Source organism: Nerophis lumbriciformis, linkage group LG11 (assembly GCF_033978685.3).
Source record: "Nerophis lumbriciformis linkage group LG11, RoL_Nlum_v2.1, whole genome shotgun sequence".
Classification (NCBI taxonomy): domain Eukaryota; kingdom Metazoa; phylum Chordata; class Actinopteri; order Syngnathiformes; family Syngnathidae; genus Nerophis; species Nerophis lumbriciformis.
In genome coordinates, this window is record NC_084558.2 from 50,990,174 (window position 1) to 51,003,883 (window position 13,710).

Consider the following 13,710-nt stretch of genomic DNA (forward strand, 5'->3'; position numbering starts at 1 on the left):
GTCTGGCGCTGCCTCCGTCTTAGTGAATGTGTGTTCGCCTTCTGTCATCCATTGTTCCCACGCAGTTAGCAGTCTAGCTTCGAATGCCCTGTTGACACCAATATCTAGCGGCTGGAGGTCTTTTGTCAATCCACCCGGAATGACGGCGAGTATTGAATTAAGCGCGTAAGCGTGTCTCTTAATGTGATGTTATGAGCTAGCAAATATAACAACTACACTACCCAGCATGCAACGATAGTTACGAGCATGCGCGGTAGCCCTGAGAAGCGTTGTTGTATGCTGGCAGTTAGAATGTGGTTATGAGCACGCTGTGAGTAAACGTTGAGAACTCAGTTAACACGCCTCGTCTGCATTATTTATAATTAGACAGACAACACACTTAATAGGAGCCATTTTGGGGTCTTTACATAAACACACAAATGGAAATGAAACGTCACATATCCCAGCATGCACCGCGCGCTTCGTCATCCACTGTTCCCACGCAGTTAGCAGTCTAGCTTCGAATGCCCTGTTGACACCAATATCTAGCGGCTGGAGGTCTTTTGTCAATCCACCCGGAATGACGGCGAGTATTGAATTAAGCGCGTAAGCGTGTCTCTCAATGTGATGTTATGAGCTAGCAAATATAACAACTACACTACCCAGCATGCAACGATAGTGACGAGCATGCGCGGTAGCCCTGAGAAGCGTTGTTGTATGCTGGCAGTTAGAATGTGGTTATGAGCACGCTGTGAGTAAACGTTGAGAACTCAGTTAACACGCCTCGTCTGCATTATTTATAATTAGACAGACAACACACTTAATAGGAGCCATTTTGGGGTCTTTACATAAACACACAAATGGAAATGAAACGTCACGTATCCCAGCATGCACCGCGCTCTTCTTCTTCCGGGGGCGGGTGGTTGCTTACAGTACAAGAAGAAGCGCTTCCTGTTCTATGGGGGCGGGTGCTTACCTTGGCGGTTGCTTGCGTAGAAGAAGAAGCGCTTCCTGCTCTACCGGGAAAAAAGATGGCGGCTGTTTACCGAAGTTGCGAGAACGAAACTTTATGAAAATGAATCTTAATATTTATCCATATATAAAGCGCACCGGGTTAAAAGCCGCACTGTCAGCTTTTGAGTAAATTTGTGGTTTTTAGGTGCGGCTAATGGTGCGGAAAATACGGTAATAACGCTAATGATGCCACTTCCTGTTTGACTTTTAATATCAACAATGTCACTTCCTGTCCAGGGAGAAGAAATGGGTGACTGTCGGGGACACGTCCCTTCGTATCTACAAGTGGGTTCCAGTGACGGAGCCCAAATCGGACGACGTGAGTAACCGTTCTCCGTGCGGCGCCGAAATGAGCTAACTAAGTTGAAAAAGTACTTTTGTCCTGTGAAGAAAAACAAGAACAAGAAGAAGGGCAAGGATGAGAAATACGGCTCTGAGTTGACCACTCCAGAGAACAGTTCGTCCCCCGGGATGATGGACATGCACGGTGAGAACCAGAACACAACATTTGCTCTAGAACAATTCCGATCCCGGTTCTGTTCGCGTTTCCAGATGACAACAGCAACCAGAGCTCCATCGCCGACTCGTCACCCGTCAAACAGGAAACCAGCTGTAGCACCAGTCCGGCACCGGAGTCCACTACGGCGTCTCACCGCGAAAACGAGGCCAAGACTGAGCAGAGTTCTGACGCCAAGAGAGGTGGGACACAAACTGTGGTCCTAGTTTTTGGACAGCGAACTGTAACTAGCGTCAATGTAACGTTCCGACTTTATTCTCAAAGTGAATTATATTTATATAGCGCTTTTCTCTAGTGACTCAAAGCGCTTTACATAGTGAAAGCCAATATCTAAGTTCCATTTAAAGCAGTGTGGGTGGCACTGGGAGCAGGTGGGTAAAGTGTCTTGCCCAAGGACACAACGGCAGTGACTAGAATGGCGAAAAGCGGGGATCGAACCTGGAACCCTCAAGTTGCTGGCACGGCCACTCTTCCAACTGAGCTTTGCCGCCCCAGAAGATGGTTACGAACGTTGTCTTTGCATGAAAATATCTTCGATCCTCGCTAGTTTACGACTTTATTCTCGAAAAGATGACGTTATTATTGTAACATTACTTTAAAAAAAAATCACGTTACTCATCATTTTATCAAAAATGTTCAAGTGTTCCACAAAAAAGGGTATTCCCCTGAAAAATTACGTTATTCTCGTAACAATATGTGTCTTGTAGATTTACATTATTATTGTAATATTACTTTAAAAAGTAATGTTACTCATGGGACTTTTTTTCTTTAAAAAAATTCTTAGCATTGAAATTTATCAAAAATGCGAACGTTTTCCAGACAAAAAAACGGTATTTCCCTGAAAATGTTTGTTATTCTCGTAACATGACTTGTCCTGAAAAATGACGTTATTATTGTAACATTACTTAAAAAAAATCACGTTAGTCATAGGACCTTTTTCCTTAAAAAAATTCTTAGCATTGCCATTTTATAGAAAATTTTTTCACAAAAAAACGGTATTCCTTTAAAAAAAAAATACTATTCTCGTAACATGACTTGCCTTGTAAAATTACGTTATTATTGTAACATTACTTTAAAAAGTCACGTTACTCATAGGACCTTTTTCCTAAAAATAATTCTTAGCATTGCCAGTTTATCAAAAATTGTAACTTTTTCCACAAAAAAACGGTATTCATTCCCCTTTTGAAAAAAATTTGTATTCTCGTTACATGACTTGCCTTGTAACATTACTTTAAAAAGTCAAGTTACTCATAGGACCTTTCTTCTAATAAAAAATTATTAGCATTACCATTTTATTGAAATTTTTAACTTTTTCACAAAAAAAACAGTATTTCCCTTTTTTAAATTTTATTACTCTCGTAAGATGACTTGCCTTGTAAAATTACGTTATTATTGTAATATTACTTTAAAAAGTCACGTTACTTATAGAACCTTTTTCCTAAAAAAATTCTTAGCATTGCCGTTTAATCGAAAATTTGAACTTTTCCCCACAAAAAAACGGTATTCCCCTCTTGAAAATGTTCATTCTTCTCGTAAGATGACTTGCCTTGTAAAATTACGTTATTATTGTAACGTTACTTTAAAAAGTCGAGTTACTCATAGGACCTTTCTTCTAATAAAAAATTCTTAGTATTGGCATTTTATTGAAACTTTTGACTTTTTCACAAAAAAATGGTATTCCCCTTTTGGAAAAAAATGTATTCTCGTAACATGACTTACTTTGTAAAATGGCGTTATTATTGTAACATTACTTTAAAAAGTCACGTAACTCATAGGATCTTTTTCCTAAAAAAATTCTTAGCATTGCCATTTTATCAAAAATTAGAACTTTTTCCGCAAAAAAACGGTATTCCCCTCTTAAAAATGTTCATTCTTTTCGTAACGTGACTTGCCTTGACAAATGACGTTATTATTGTAACATTACTTTAAAAAGTCACGTTACTGATAGGACCTTTTTCCGGAAAACAATTCTTAGCATAGCCATTTTATCGAAAACGTTTACTTTTTCCACAAAAAACGGTATTCCCCTCTTGAAAATTTTCATTCTTCTCGAAAGATGACTTGCCTTGTAAAATTACATTATTATAGTAATATTACTTTAAAAAGTAATGTTACTCATGGGACTTTTTTTCTTTAAAAAAATTCTTAGCATTGACATTCATCAAAAATGCGAACGTTTTCCAGACAAAAAACGGTATTTCCCTGAAAATGTTTGTTATTCTCGTAACATGACTTGTCCTGAAAAATGACGTTATTATTGTAACATTACTTAAAAAAAATCACGTTAGTCATAGGACCTTTTTCCTAAAAAAAATTCTTAGCATTGCCATTTTATAGGAAATTTTAACTTTTTCACAAAAAAACGGTATTCCTCTTTTAAAAAATGTTATTATTCTCGTAACATGACTTGCCTTGTAAAATTACGTTATTATTGTAACATTACTTTAAAAAGTCACGTTACTCATAGGACCTTTTTCCTAAAAATAATTCTTAGCATTGCCAGTTTATCAAAAATTTTAACTTTTTCCACAAAAAAACGGTATTCCCCTTTTGGAAAAAAATGGTATTCTCGTTACATGACTTGCCTTGTAAAATTACGTTATTATCGTAACATTACTTTAAAAAGTCGAGTTACTCTTCGGACCTTTCTTCTAATAAAAAATTCTTAGCATTGCCATTTTATTGAAAATTTTAACTTTTTCACAAAAAAAACAGTATTCCCCTTTTTTAAATTTTATTACTCTCGTAAGATGACTTGCCTTGTAAAATTACATTATTATTGTAATATTACTTTAAAAAGTCACGTTACTCATAGGACCTTTTTCTTAAAAAAATTCTTAGCATTGCCATTTAATCGAAAATTTCAACTTTTCCCACAAAAAACGGTATTCCCCTCTTGAAAATGTTAATTCTTCTCGTAAGATGACTTGCCTTGTAAAATTACGTTATTATTGTAACGTTACTTTAAAAAGTCGAGTTACTCATAGGACCTTTCTTCTAATAAAAAATTCTTAGCATTGGCATTTTATTGAAAATTTTAACTTTTTCACAAAAAAATGGTATTCCCCTTTTGAAAAAAAAAAGTATTCTCGTAACATGACTTACTTTGTAAAATGACGTTATTATTGTAACATTACTTTAAAAAATCACGTTACTCATAGGATCTTTTTCCTAAAAAAATTCTTAGCATTGCCATTTTATCAAAAATTAGAACTTTTTCCGCAAAAAAACGGTATTCCCCTCTTAAAAATGTTCATTCTTTTCGTAACGTGACTTGCCTTGACAAATGACGTTATTATTGTAACATTACTTTAAAAAGTCACGTTACTGATAGGACCTTTTTCCGGAAAACAATTCTTAGCATAGCCATTTTATCGAAAACGTTTACTTTTTCCACAAAAAACGGTATTCCCCTCTTGAAAATGTTCATTCTTCTCGTAAGATGACTTGCCTTGTAAAATTACGTTATTATTGTAACGTTACTTTAAAAAGTCGAGTTACTCATAGGACCTTTCTTCTAATAAAAAATTCTTAGTATTGGCATTTTATTGAAACTTTTAACTTTTTCACCAAAAAATGGTATTCCCCTTTTGAAAAAAAAATGTATTCTCGTAACATGACTTACTTTGTAAAATGGCGTTATTATTGTAACATTACTTTAAAAAATCACGTTACTCATAGGATCTTTTTCCTAAAAAAATTCTTAGCATTGCCATTTTATCGAAAATTTGAACTTTTCCCACAAAAAACGGTATTCCTCTCTTGAAAATGTTCATTCTTCTCGTAAGATGACTTGCCTTGTAAAATTACGTTATTATTGTAACATTACTTTAAAAAGTCGAGTTACTCATAGGACCTTTCTTCCAATAAAAAATTCTTAGCATTGCCATTTTATTGAAAATTTTAACTTTTTCACAAAAAAAAACAGTATTCCCCTTTTTAACATTTTTATTATTCTCGTAAGATGACTTGCCTTGTAAAATTACGTTATTATTGTAATATTACTTTAAAAAGTCACGTTACTTATAGAACCTTTTCGTAAAAAAATTCTTAGCATTGCCGTTTAATCGAAAATGTGAACTTTTTCCGCAAAAAACGGTATTCCTCTCTTGAAAATGTTCATTCTTCTCGTTACGTGACTTGCCTTGTAAAATTACGTTATTATTGTAACGTTACTTTAAAAAGTCGAGTTACTCATAGGACCTTTCTTCTAATAAAAAATTCTTAGCATTGGCATTTTATTGAAACTTTTAACTTTTTCACAAAAAAATGGTATTCCCCTTTTGAAAAAAAAATGTATTCTCGTAACATGACTTACTTTGTAAAATGGCGTTATTATTGTAACATTACTTTAAAAAATCACGTTACTCATAGGATCTTTTTCCTACAAAAATTCTTAGCATTGCCATTTTATCAAAAATTAGAACTTTTTCCGCAAAAAAACGGTATTCCCCTCTTAAAAATGTTCATTCTTTTCGTAACGTGACTTGCCTTGACAAATGACGTTATTATTGTAACATTACTTTAAAAAGTCACGTTACTGATAGGACCTTTTTCCGGAAAACAATTCTTAGCATAGCCATTTTATCGAAAACGTTTACTTTTTCCACAAAAAACGGTATTCCCCTCTTGAAAATGTTCATTCTTCTCGTAAGATGACTTGCCTTGTAAAATTACGTTATTATTGTAACGTTACTTTAAAAAGTCGAGTTACTCATAGGACCTTTCTTCTAATAAAAAATTCTTAGTATTGGCATTTTATTGAAACTTTTAACTTTTTCACCAAAAAATGGTATTCCCCTTTTGAAAAAAAAATTTATTCTCGTAACATGACTTACTTTGTAAAATGGCGTTATTATTGTAACATTACTTTAAAAAATCACGTTACTCATAGGATCTTTTTCCTAAAAAAATTCTTAGCATTGCCATTTTATCGAAAATTTGAACTTTTCCCACAAAAAACGGTATTCCTCTCTTGAAAATGTTCATTCTTCTCGTAAGATGACTTGCCTTGTAAAATTACGTTATTATTGTAACATTACTTTAAAAAGTCGAGTTACTCATAGGACCTTTCTTCCAATAAAAAATTCTTAGCATTGCCATTTTATTGAAAATTTTAACTTTTTCACAAAAAAAAACAGTATTCCCCTTTTTAACATTTTTATTATTCTCGTAAGATGACTTGCCTTGTAAAATTACGTTATTATTGTAATATTACTTTAAAAAGTCACGTTACTTATAGAACCTTTTCGTAAAAAAATTCTTAGCATTGCCGTTTAATCGAAAATGTGAACTTTTTCCGCAAAAAACGGTATTCCTCTCTTGAAAATGTTCATTCTTCTCGTTACGTGACTTGCCTTGTAAAATTACGTTATTATTGTAACGTTACTTTAAAAAGTCGAGTTACTCATAGGACCTTTCTTCTAATAAAAAATTCTTAGCATTGGCATTTTATTGAAACTTTTAACTTTTTCACAAAAAAATGGTATTCCCCTTTTGAAAAAAAAATGTATTCTCGTAACATGACTTACTTTGTAAAATGGCGTTATTATTGTAACATTACTTTAAAAAATCACGTTACTCATAGGATCTTTTTCCTACAAAAATTCTTAGCATTGCCATTTTATCAAAAATTAGAACTTTTTCCGCAAAAAAACGGTATTCCCCTCTTAAAAATGTTCATTCTTTTCGTAACGTGACTTGCCTTGACAAATGACGTTATTATTGTAACATTACTTTAAAAAGTCACGTTACTGATAGGACCTTTTTCCGGAAATCAATTCTTAGCATAGCCATTTTATCGAAAACGTTTACTTTTTCCACAAAAAACGGTATTCCCCTCTTGAAAAATTTCATTATACTCGTAACATGACTTGCCTTGTAAAATTACATTATTATAGTAATATTATTTTAAAAAGTAATGTTACTCTCGGGACTTTTTTTCTTTAGAAAAAATTCTTAGCATCGAAATTTATCAAAAATGCGAACGTTTTCCACACAAAAAACGGTATTTCCCTGAAAATGTTTGTTATTCTCGTAACATGACTTGTCCTGAAAAATGACGTTATTATTGTAACATTACTTAAAAAAAATCACGTTAGTCATAGGACCTTTTTCCTTAAAAAAATGCTTAGCATTGCCATTTTATAGGAAATTTTTACTTTTTCACAAAAAAACAGTATTCCTCTTTTAAAATTTTTTATTATTCTCGTAACATGACTTGCCTTGTAAAATTACGTTATTATTGTAACATTACTTTAAAAAGTCACGTTACTCATAGGACCTTTTTCCTAAAAATAATTCTTAGCATTGCCAGTTTATCAAAAATTTTAACTTTTTCCACAAAAAAACGGTATTCCCCTTTTGAAAAAAAATGGTATTCTCGTTACATGACTTGCCTTGTAAAATTACGTTATTATTGTAACATTACTTTAAAAAGTCAAGTTACTCATAGGACCTTTCTTCTAATAAAAAATTCTTAGCATTGCCATTTTATTGAAAATTTTAACTTTTTCACAAAAAAAACAGTATTCCCCTTTTTTAAATTTTATTACTCTCGTAAGATGACTTGCCTTGTAAAATTACATTATTATTGTAATATTACTTTAAAAAGTCACGTTACTCATAGGACCTTTTTCTTAAAAAAATTCTTAGCATTGCCATTTAATCGAAAATTTGAACTTTTCCCACAAAAAACGGTATTCCCCTCTTGAAAATGTTCATTCTTCTCGTAAGATGACTTGCCTTGTAAAATTACGTTATTGTAATATTACTTTAAAAAGTCACGTTACTTTTAGAACCTTTCTTCTAATAAAAAATTCTTAGCATTGGCATTTTATTGAAAATTTTAACTTTTTCACAAAAAAATGGTATTCCCCTTTTGAAAAAAAAATGTAGTCTCGTAACATGACTTACTTTGTAAAATGGCGTTATTATTGTAACATTACTTTAAAAAGTCACGTAACTCATAGGATCTTTTTCCTAAAAAAATTCTTAGCATTGGCATTTAATCGAAAATGTGAACTTTTTCCACAAAAAACGGTATTCCCCTCTTAAAAATGTTCATTCTTTTCGTAACGTGACTTGCCTTGACAAATGACGTTATTATTGTAACATTACTTTAAAAAGTCACGTTACTCATAGGACCTTTTTCCGGAAAACAATTCTTAGCATAGCCATTTTATCGAAAACGTTTACTTTTTCCACAAAAAACGGTATTCCCCTCTTGAAAAATTTCATTATACTCGTAACATGACTTGCCTTGTAAAATTACATTATTATTGTAATATTATTTTAAAAAGTAATGTTACTCTCGGGACTGTTTTTCTTTAGAAAAATTTTTTAGCATCGAAATTTATCAAAAATGCGAACGTTTTCCACACAAAAAACGGTATTTCCCTGAAAATGTTTGTTATTCTCGTAACATGACTTGTCCTGAAAAATGACGTTATTATTGTAACATTACTTAAAAAAAAATCACGTTAGTCATAGGACCTTTTTCCTAAAAAAATTCTTAGCATTGCCATTTTATAGGAAATTTTAACTTTTTCACAAAAAAACGGTATTCCTCTTTTAAAAAATTTTATTATTCTCGTAACATGACTTGCCTTGTAAAATTACGTTATTATTGTAACATTACTTTAAAAAGTCACGTTACTCATAGGACCTTTTTCCTAAAAATAATTCTTAGCATTGCCAGTTTATCAAAAATTGTAACTTTTTCCACAAAAAAACGGTATTCCCCTTTTGAAAAAAATGTGTATTCTCGTTACATGACTTGCCTTGTAAAATTACGTTATTATTGTAACATTACTTTAAAAAGTCAAGTTACTCATAGGACCTTTCTTCTAATAAAAAATTCTTAGCATTACCATTTTATTGAAAATTTTAACTTTTTCACAAAAAACAGTATTCCCCTTTTAATTTTTTTAATTATTCTCGTAACATGTCTTGCCTTGTAAAATTACGTTATTATCGTAACATTACTTTAAAAAGTCGAGTTACTCATAGGACCTTTCTTCTAATAAAAAATTCTTAGCATTGCCATTTTATTGAAAATTTTAACTTTTTCACAAAAAAAACAGTATTCCCTTTTTAAAATTTTTATTATTCTCGTAAGATGACTTGCCTTGTAAAATTACGTTATTATTGTAATATTACTTTAAAAAGTCACGTTACTTTTAGAACCTTTTTCCTAAAAAAATTCTTAGCATTGCCGTTTAATCGAAAATTTGAACTTTTCCCACAAAAAACGGTATTCCCCTCTTGAAAATGTTCATTCTTCTCGTAAGATGACTTGCCTTGTAAAATTACGTTATTATTGTAACGTTACTTTAAAAAGTCGAGTTACTCATAGGACCTTTCTTCTAATAAAAAATTCTTAGTATTGGCATTTTATTGAAACTTTTAACTTTTTCACAAAAAAATGGTATTCCCCTTTTGAAAAAAAAATGTAGTCTCGTAACATGACTTACTTTGTAAAATGGCGTTATTATTGTAACATTACTTTAAAAAGTCACGTAACTCATAGGATCTTTTTCCTAAAAAAATTCTTAGCATTGGCATTTAATCGAAAATGTGAACTTTTTCCACAAAAAACGGTATTCCCCTCTTAAAAATTTTCATTCTTTTCGTAACGTGACTTGCCTTGACAAATGACGTTATTATTGTAACATTACTTTAAAAAGTCACGTTACTCATAGGACCTTTTTCCGGAAAACAATTCTTAGCATAGCCATTTTATCGAAAACGTTTACTTTTTCCACAAAAAACGGTATTCCCCTCTTGAAAATTTTCATTCTTCTCGTAAGATGACTTGCCTTGTAAAATTACATTATTATAGTAACATTATTTTAAAAAGTAATGTTACTCTCGGGACTTTTTTTCTTTAGAAAAATTTTTTAGCATCGAAATTTATCAAAAATGCGAACGTTTTCCACACAAAAAACGGTATTTCCCTGAAAATGTTTGTTATTCTCGTAACATGACTTGTCCTGAAAAATGACGTTATTATTGTAACATTACTTAAAAAAAATCACGTTAGTCATAGGACCTTTTTCCTTAAAAAAATTCTTAGCATTGCCATTTTATAGGAAATTTTAACTTTTTCACAAAAAAACGGTATTCCTCTTTTAAAAAATATTATTCTCGTAACATGACTTGCCTTGTAAAATTACGTTATTATTGTAACATTACTTTAAAAAGTCACGTTACTCATAGGACCTTTTTCCTAAAAATAATTCTTAGCATTGCCAGTTTATCAAAAATTTTAACTTTTTCCACAAAAAAACGGTATTCCCCTTTTGGAAAAAAATGGTATTCTCGTTACATGACTTGCCTTGTAAAATTACGTTATTATCGTAACATTACTTTAAAAAGTCAAGTTACTCATAGGACCTTTCTTCTAATAAAAAATTCTTAGCATTGCCATTTTATTGAAAATTTTAACTTTTTCACAAAAAAAACAGTATTTCCCTTTTTTAAATTTTATTACTCTCGTAAGATGACTTGCCTTGTAAAATTACGTTATTATTGTAATATTACTTTAAAAAGTCACGTTACTTATAGAACCTTTTTCCTAAAAAAATTCTTAGCATTGCCGTTTAATCGAAAATTTTAACTTTTCCCCACAAAAAAACGGTATTCCCCTCTTGAAAATGTTCATTCTTCTCGTAAGATGACTTGCCTTGTAAAATTACGTTATTATTGTAACGTTACTTTAAAAAGTCGAGTTACTCATAGGACCTTTCTTCTAATAAAAAATTCTTAGCATTGGCATTTTATTGAAAATTTTAACTTTTTTACAAAAAAATGGTATTCCCCTTTTGAAAAAAAAATGTAGTCTCGTAACATGACTTACTTTGTAAAATGGCGTTATTATTGTAACATTACTTTAAAAAGTCACGTTACTCATAGGACCTTTTTCCTAAAAAAATTCTTAGCATTGCCATTTTATCAAAAATTAGAACTTTTTCCGCAAAAAAACGGTATTCCCCTCTTAAAAATTTTCATTCTTTTCGTAACGTGACTTGCCTTGACAAATGACGTTATTATTGTAACATTACTTTAAAAAGTCACGTTACTCATAGGACCTTTTTCCGGAAATCAATTCTTAGCATAGCCATTTTATCGAAAACGTTTACTTTTTCCACAAAAAACGGTATTCCCCTCTTGAAAAATTTCATTATACTCGTAACATGACTTGCCTTGTAAAATTACATTATTATAGTAATATTATTTTAAAAAGTAATGTTACTCTCGGGACTTTTTTTCTTTAGAAAAAATTCTTAGCATCGGAATTTATCAAAAATGCGAACGTTTTCCACACAAAAAAACGATATTTCCTTGAAAATGTTTGTTATTGTAACATGACTTGTCCTGAAAAATGACGTCATTATTGTAACATTACTATAGGACCCTTTTCCTAAAAAATTTTTTAGCATTGCCATTTTATTTCAAATTTGAACTTTTTCCACAAAAAAGGGTAAATGTGGTAACACCAGATGATTGTGTTGTTGATTGCTTTGCGTTTGGCGTCTCAGGTAAGAACGCGTCGTCGTCGGAAGTTCCCGATCGAGCGCAAAGCGTCAAGCGAGAAGGAGAGAAAGACGCCTCGGACAGCAAAGCCAGTCAGGTACAAACAATGAATGTTCTCTACTCCTGTTTCCATGGCATATTTGTCCTTTGGGGGGAAACAAGTTAGTTGTCTGTGTGGCAGGACGTGGATGAAGAGGCCCCGCCCACCAAGAAGAGCAAAGTGGAGTGTCCGGACTTTGACGAGAGTTAAAGTTCGGGCTTCTGGACTCACTCACGCCCCCTTCTGTCCAAAAGGGACGGTACTCCTCCACTAAAGATGGATCCTCCATTGTCCGCCTCGCCAAACGTGCTTCCTTCCACGTCTGACCAGAAGGGCGGCGCCCGGGTATCCGCTTTAGGAATTTGTTTTGAGGGAAGGGGCGTCGATGCTCCCCTTAGACCGATATTCTTTCTTTTTTTACGTGTTTAGGAAGTTTTTCTCAGGAGGGTCGATGCACTGTTACCATGTTTGTCACCATGGATCACACTTTAGACGGAAGCTTCTTCTCTCCTTCCACGGACGAAGAAGGTGCCTTGCTGGCTTTTTTGCTGCCATCCTTTAGCTTTGGTGTTTGCCTTAAAGCCGTCAGTCGTCGTAGCTTTAGCACGGCTGTCCTTTAGCTTAGCATCGAGCCTGGAAGCAGGTAGCTCCTTTCACACAGAACAAGTCCACCCGAGAAAGTGGCTCCTTTTACACAGAATAAGTCTACCCGAGAGTAGCTCCTTTCACACAGAATAAGTCTACCCGAGAAAGTAGCTCCTTTCACACAGAATAAGTCCACCCGAGAAAGTAGCTCCTTTCACACAGAATAAGTCCACCCGAGAAAGTAGCTCCTTTCACACAGAATAAGTCCACCCGAGAAAGTAGCTCCTTTTACACAGAATAAGTCCACCCGAGAAAGTAGCTCCTTTCACACAGATTAAGTCCACCCGAGAAAGTGGCTCCTTTTACACAGAATAAGTCCACCCGAGAAAGTGGCTCCTTTTACACAGAATAAGTCCACCTGAGAAAGTAGCTCCTTTCACACAGAATAAGTCCACCCGAGAAAGTAGCTCCTTTCACGCAGAATAAGTCGACCCGAGAAAGTGGCTCCTTTTACACAGAATAAGTCCACCCGAGAAAGTGGCTCCTTTTACACAGAATAAGTCCACCTGAGAAAGTAGCTCCTTTCACACAGAATAAGTCCACCCGAGAAAGTAGCTCCTTTCACGCAGAATAAGTCGACCCGATAAAGTAGCTCCTTTTAAACAAAATAAGTCCACCCGAGAAAGTAGCTCCTTTTAAACAAAATAAGTCCACCTAAAAAGAGTAGCTCCTTTCACACAGAATATGTCCACCCAATAAAGTAGCTCCTTTCACACAGAATAAGTCCACCTGAGAAAGTAGCTCCTTTCACACAGAGTAAGTCCACCTGAGAAAGTAGCTCCTTTCACACAGAATAAGTCGACCCGAGAAAGTAGCTCCTTTTACACAGAATAAGTCCACCCGAGAAAGTAGCTCCTTTTAAACAAAATAAGTCTATCCGAGAAAGTAGCTCCTTTCACACAGAATAAGTCCACCTAAAAAAGTAGCTCCTTTCACACGGAATAAGTCCACCTAAAAAAGTAGCTCCTTTCACACAGAA

General features: G+C 33.3%; 1 protein-coding gene across 1 annotated transcript in view; it reads left to right on the forward strand.

The window, feature by feature from the left end:
* The window catches only part of bcl7a (BAF chromatin remodeling complex subunit BCL7A), a 32,911-nt gene extending 19,718 nt beyond the window's left edge, over positions 1–13,193 (forward strand). The window contains exons 2-6 of the mRNA XM_072914170.1: positions 1,231–1,312; positions 1,384–1,480; positions 1,546–1,692; positions 12,052–12,143; positions 12,228–13,193. Coding sequence (XP_072770271.1) covers positions 1,231–1,312; positions 1,384–1,480; positions 1,546–1,692; positions 12,052–12,143; positions 12,228–12,296 — 487 coding nt within the window. The 3' untranslated portion in view covers positions 12,297–13,193. The remainder of the gene's footprint in view (positions 1–1,230; positions 1,313–1,383; positions 1,481–1,545; positions 1,693–12,051; positions 12,144–12,227) is intronic.
* The last annotated feature ends 517 nt before the right edge of the window (positions 13,194–13,710 follow it).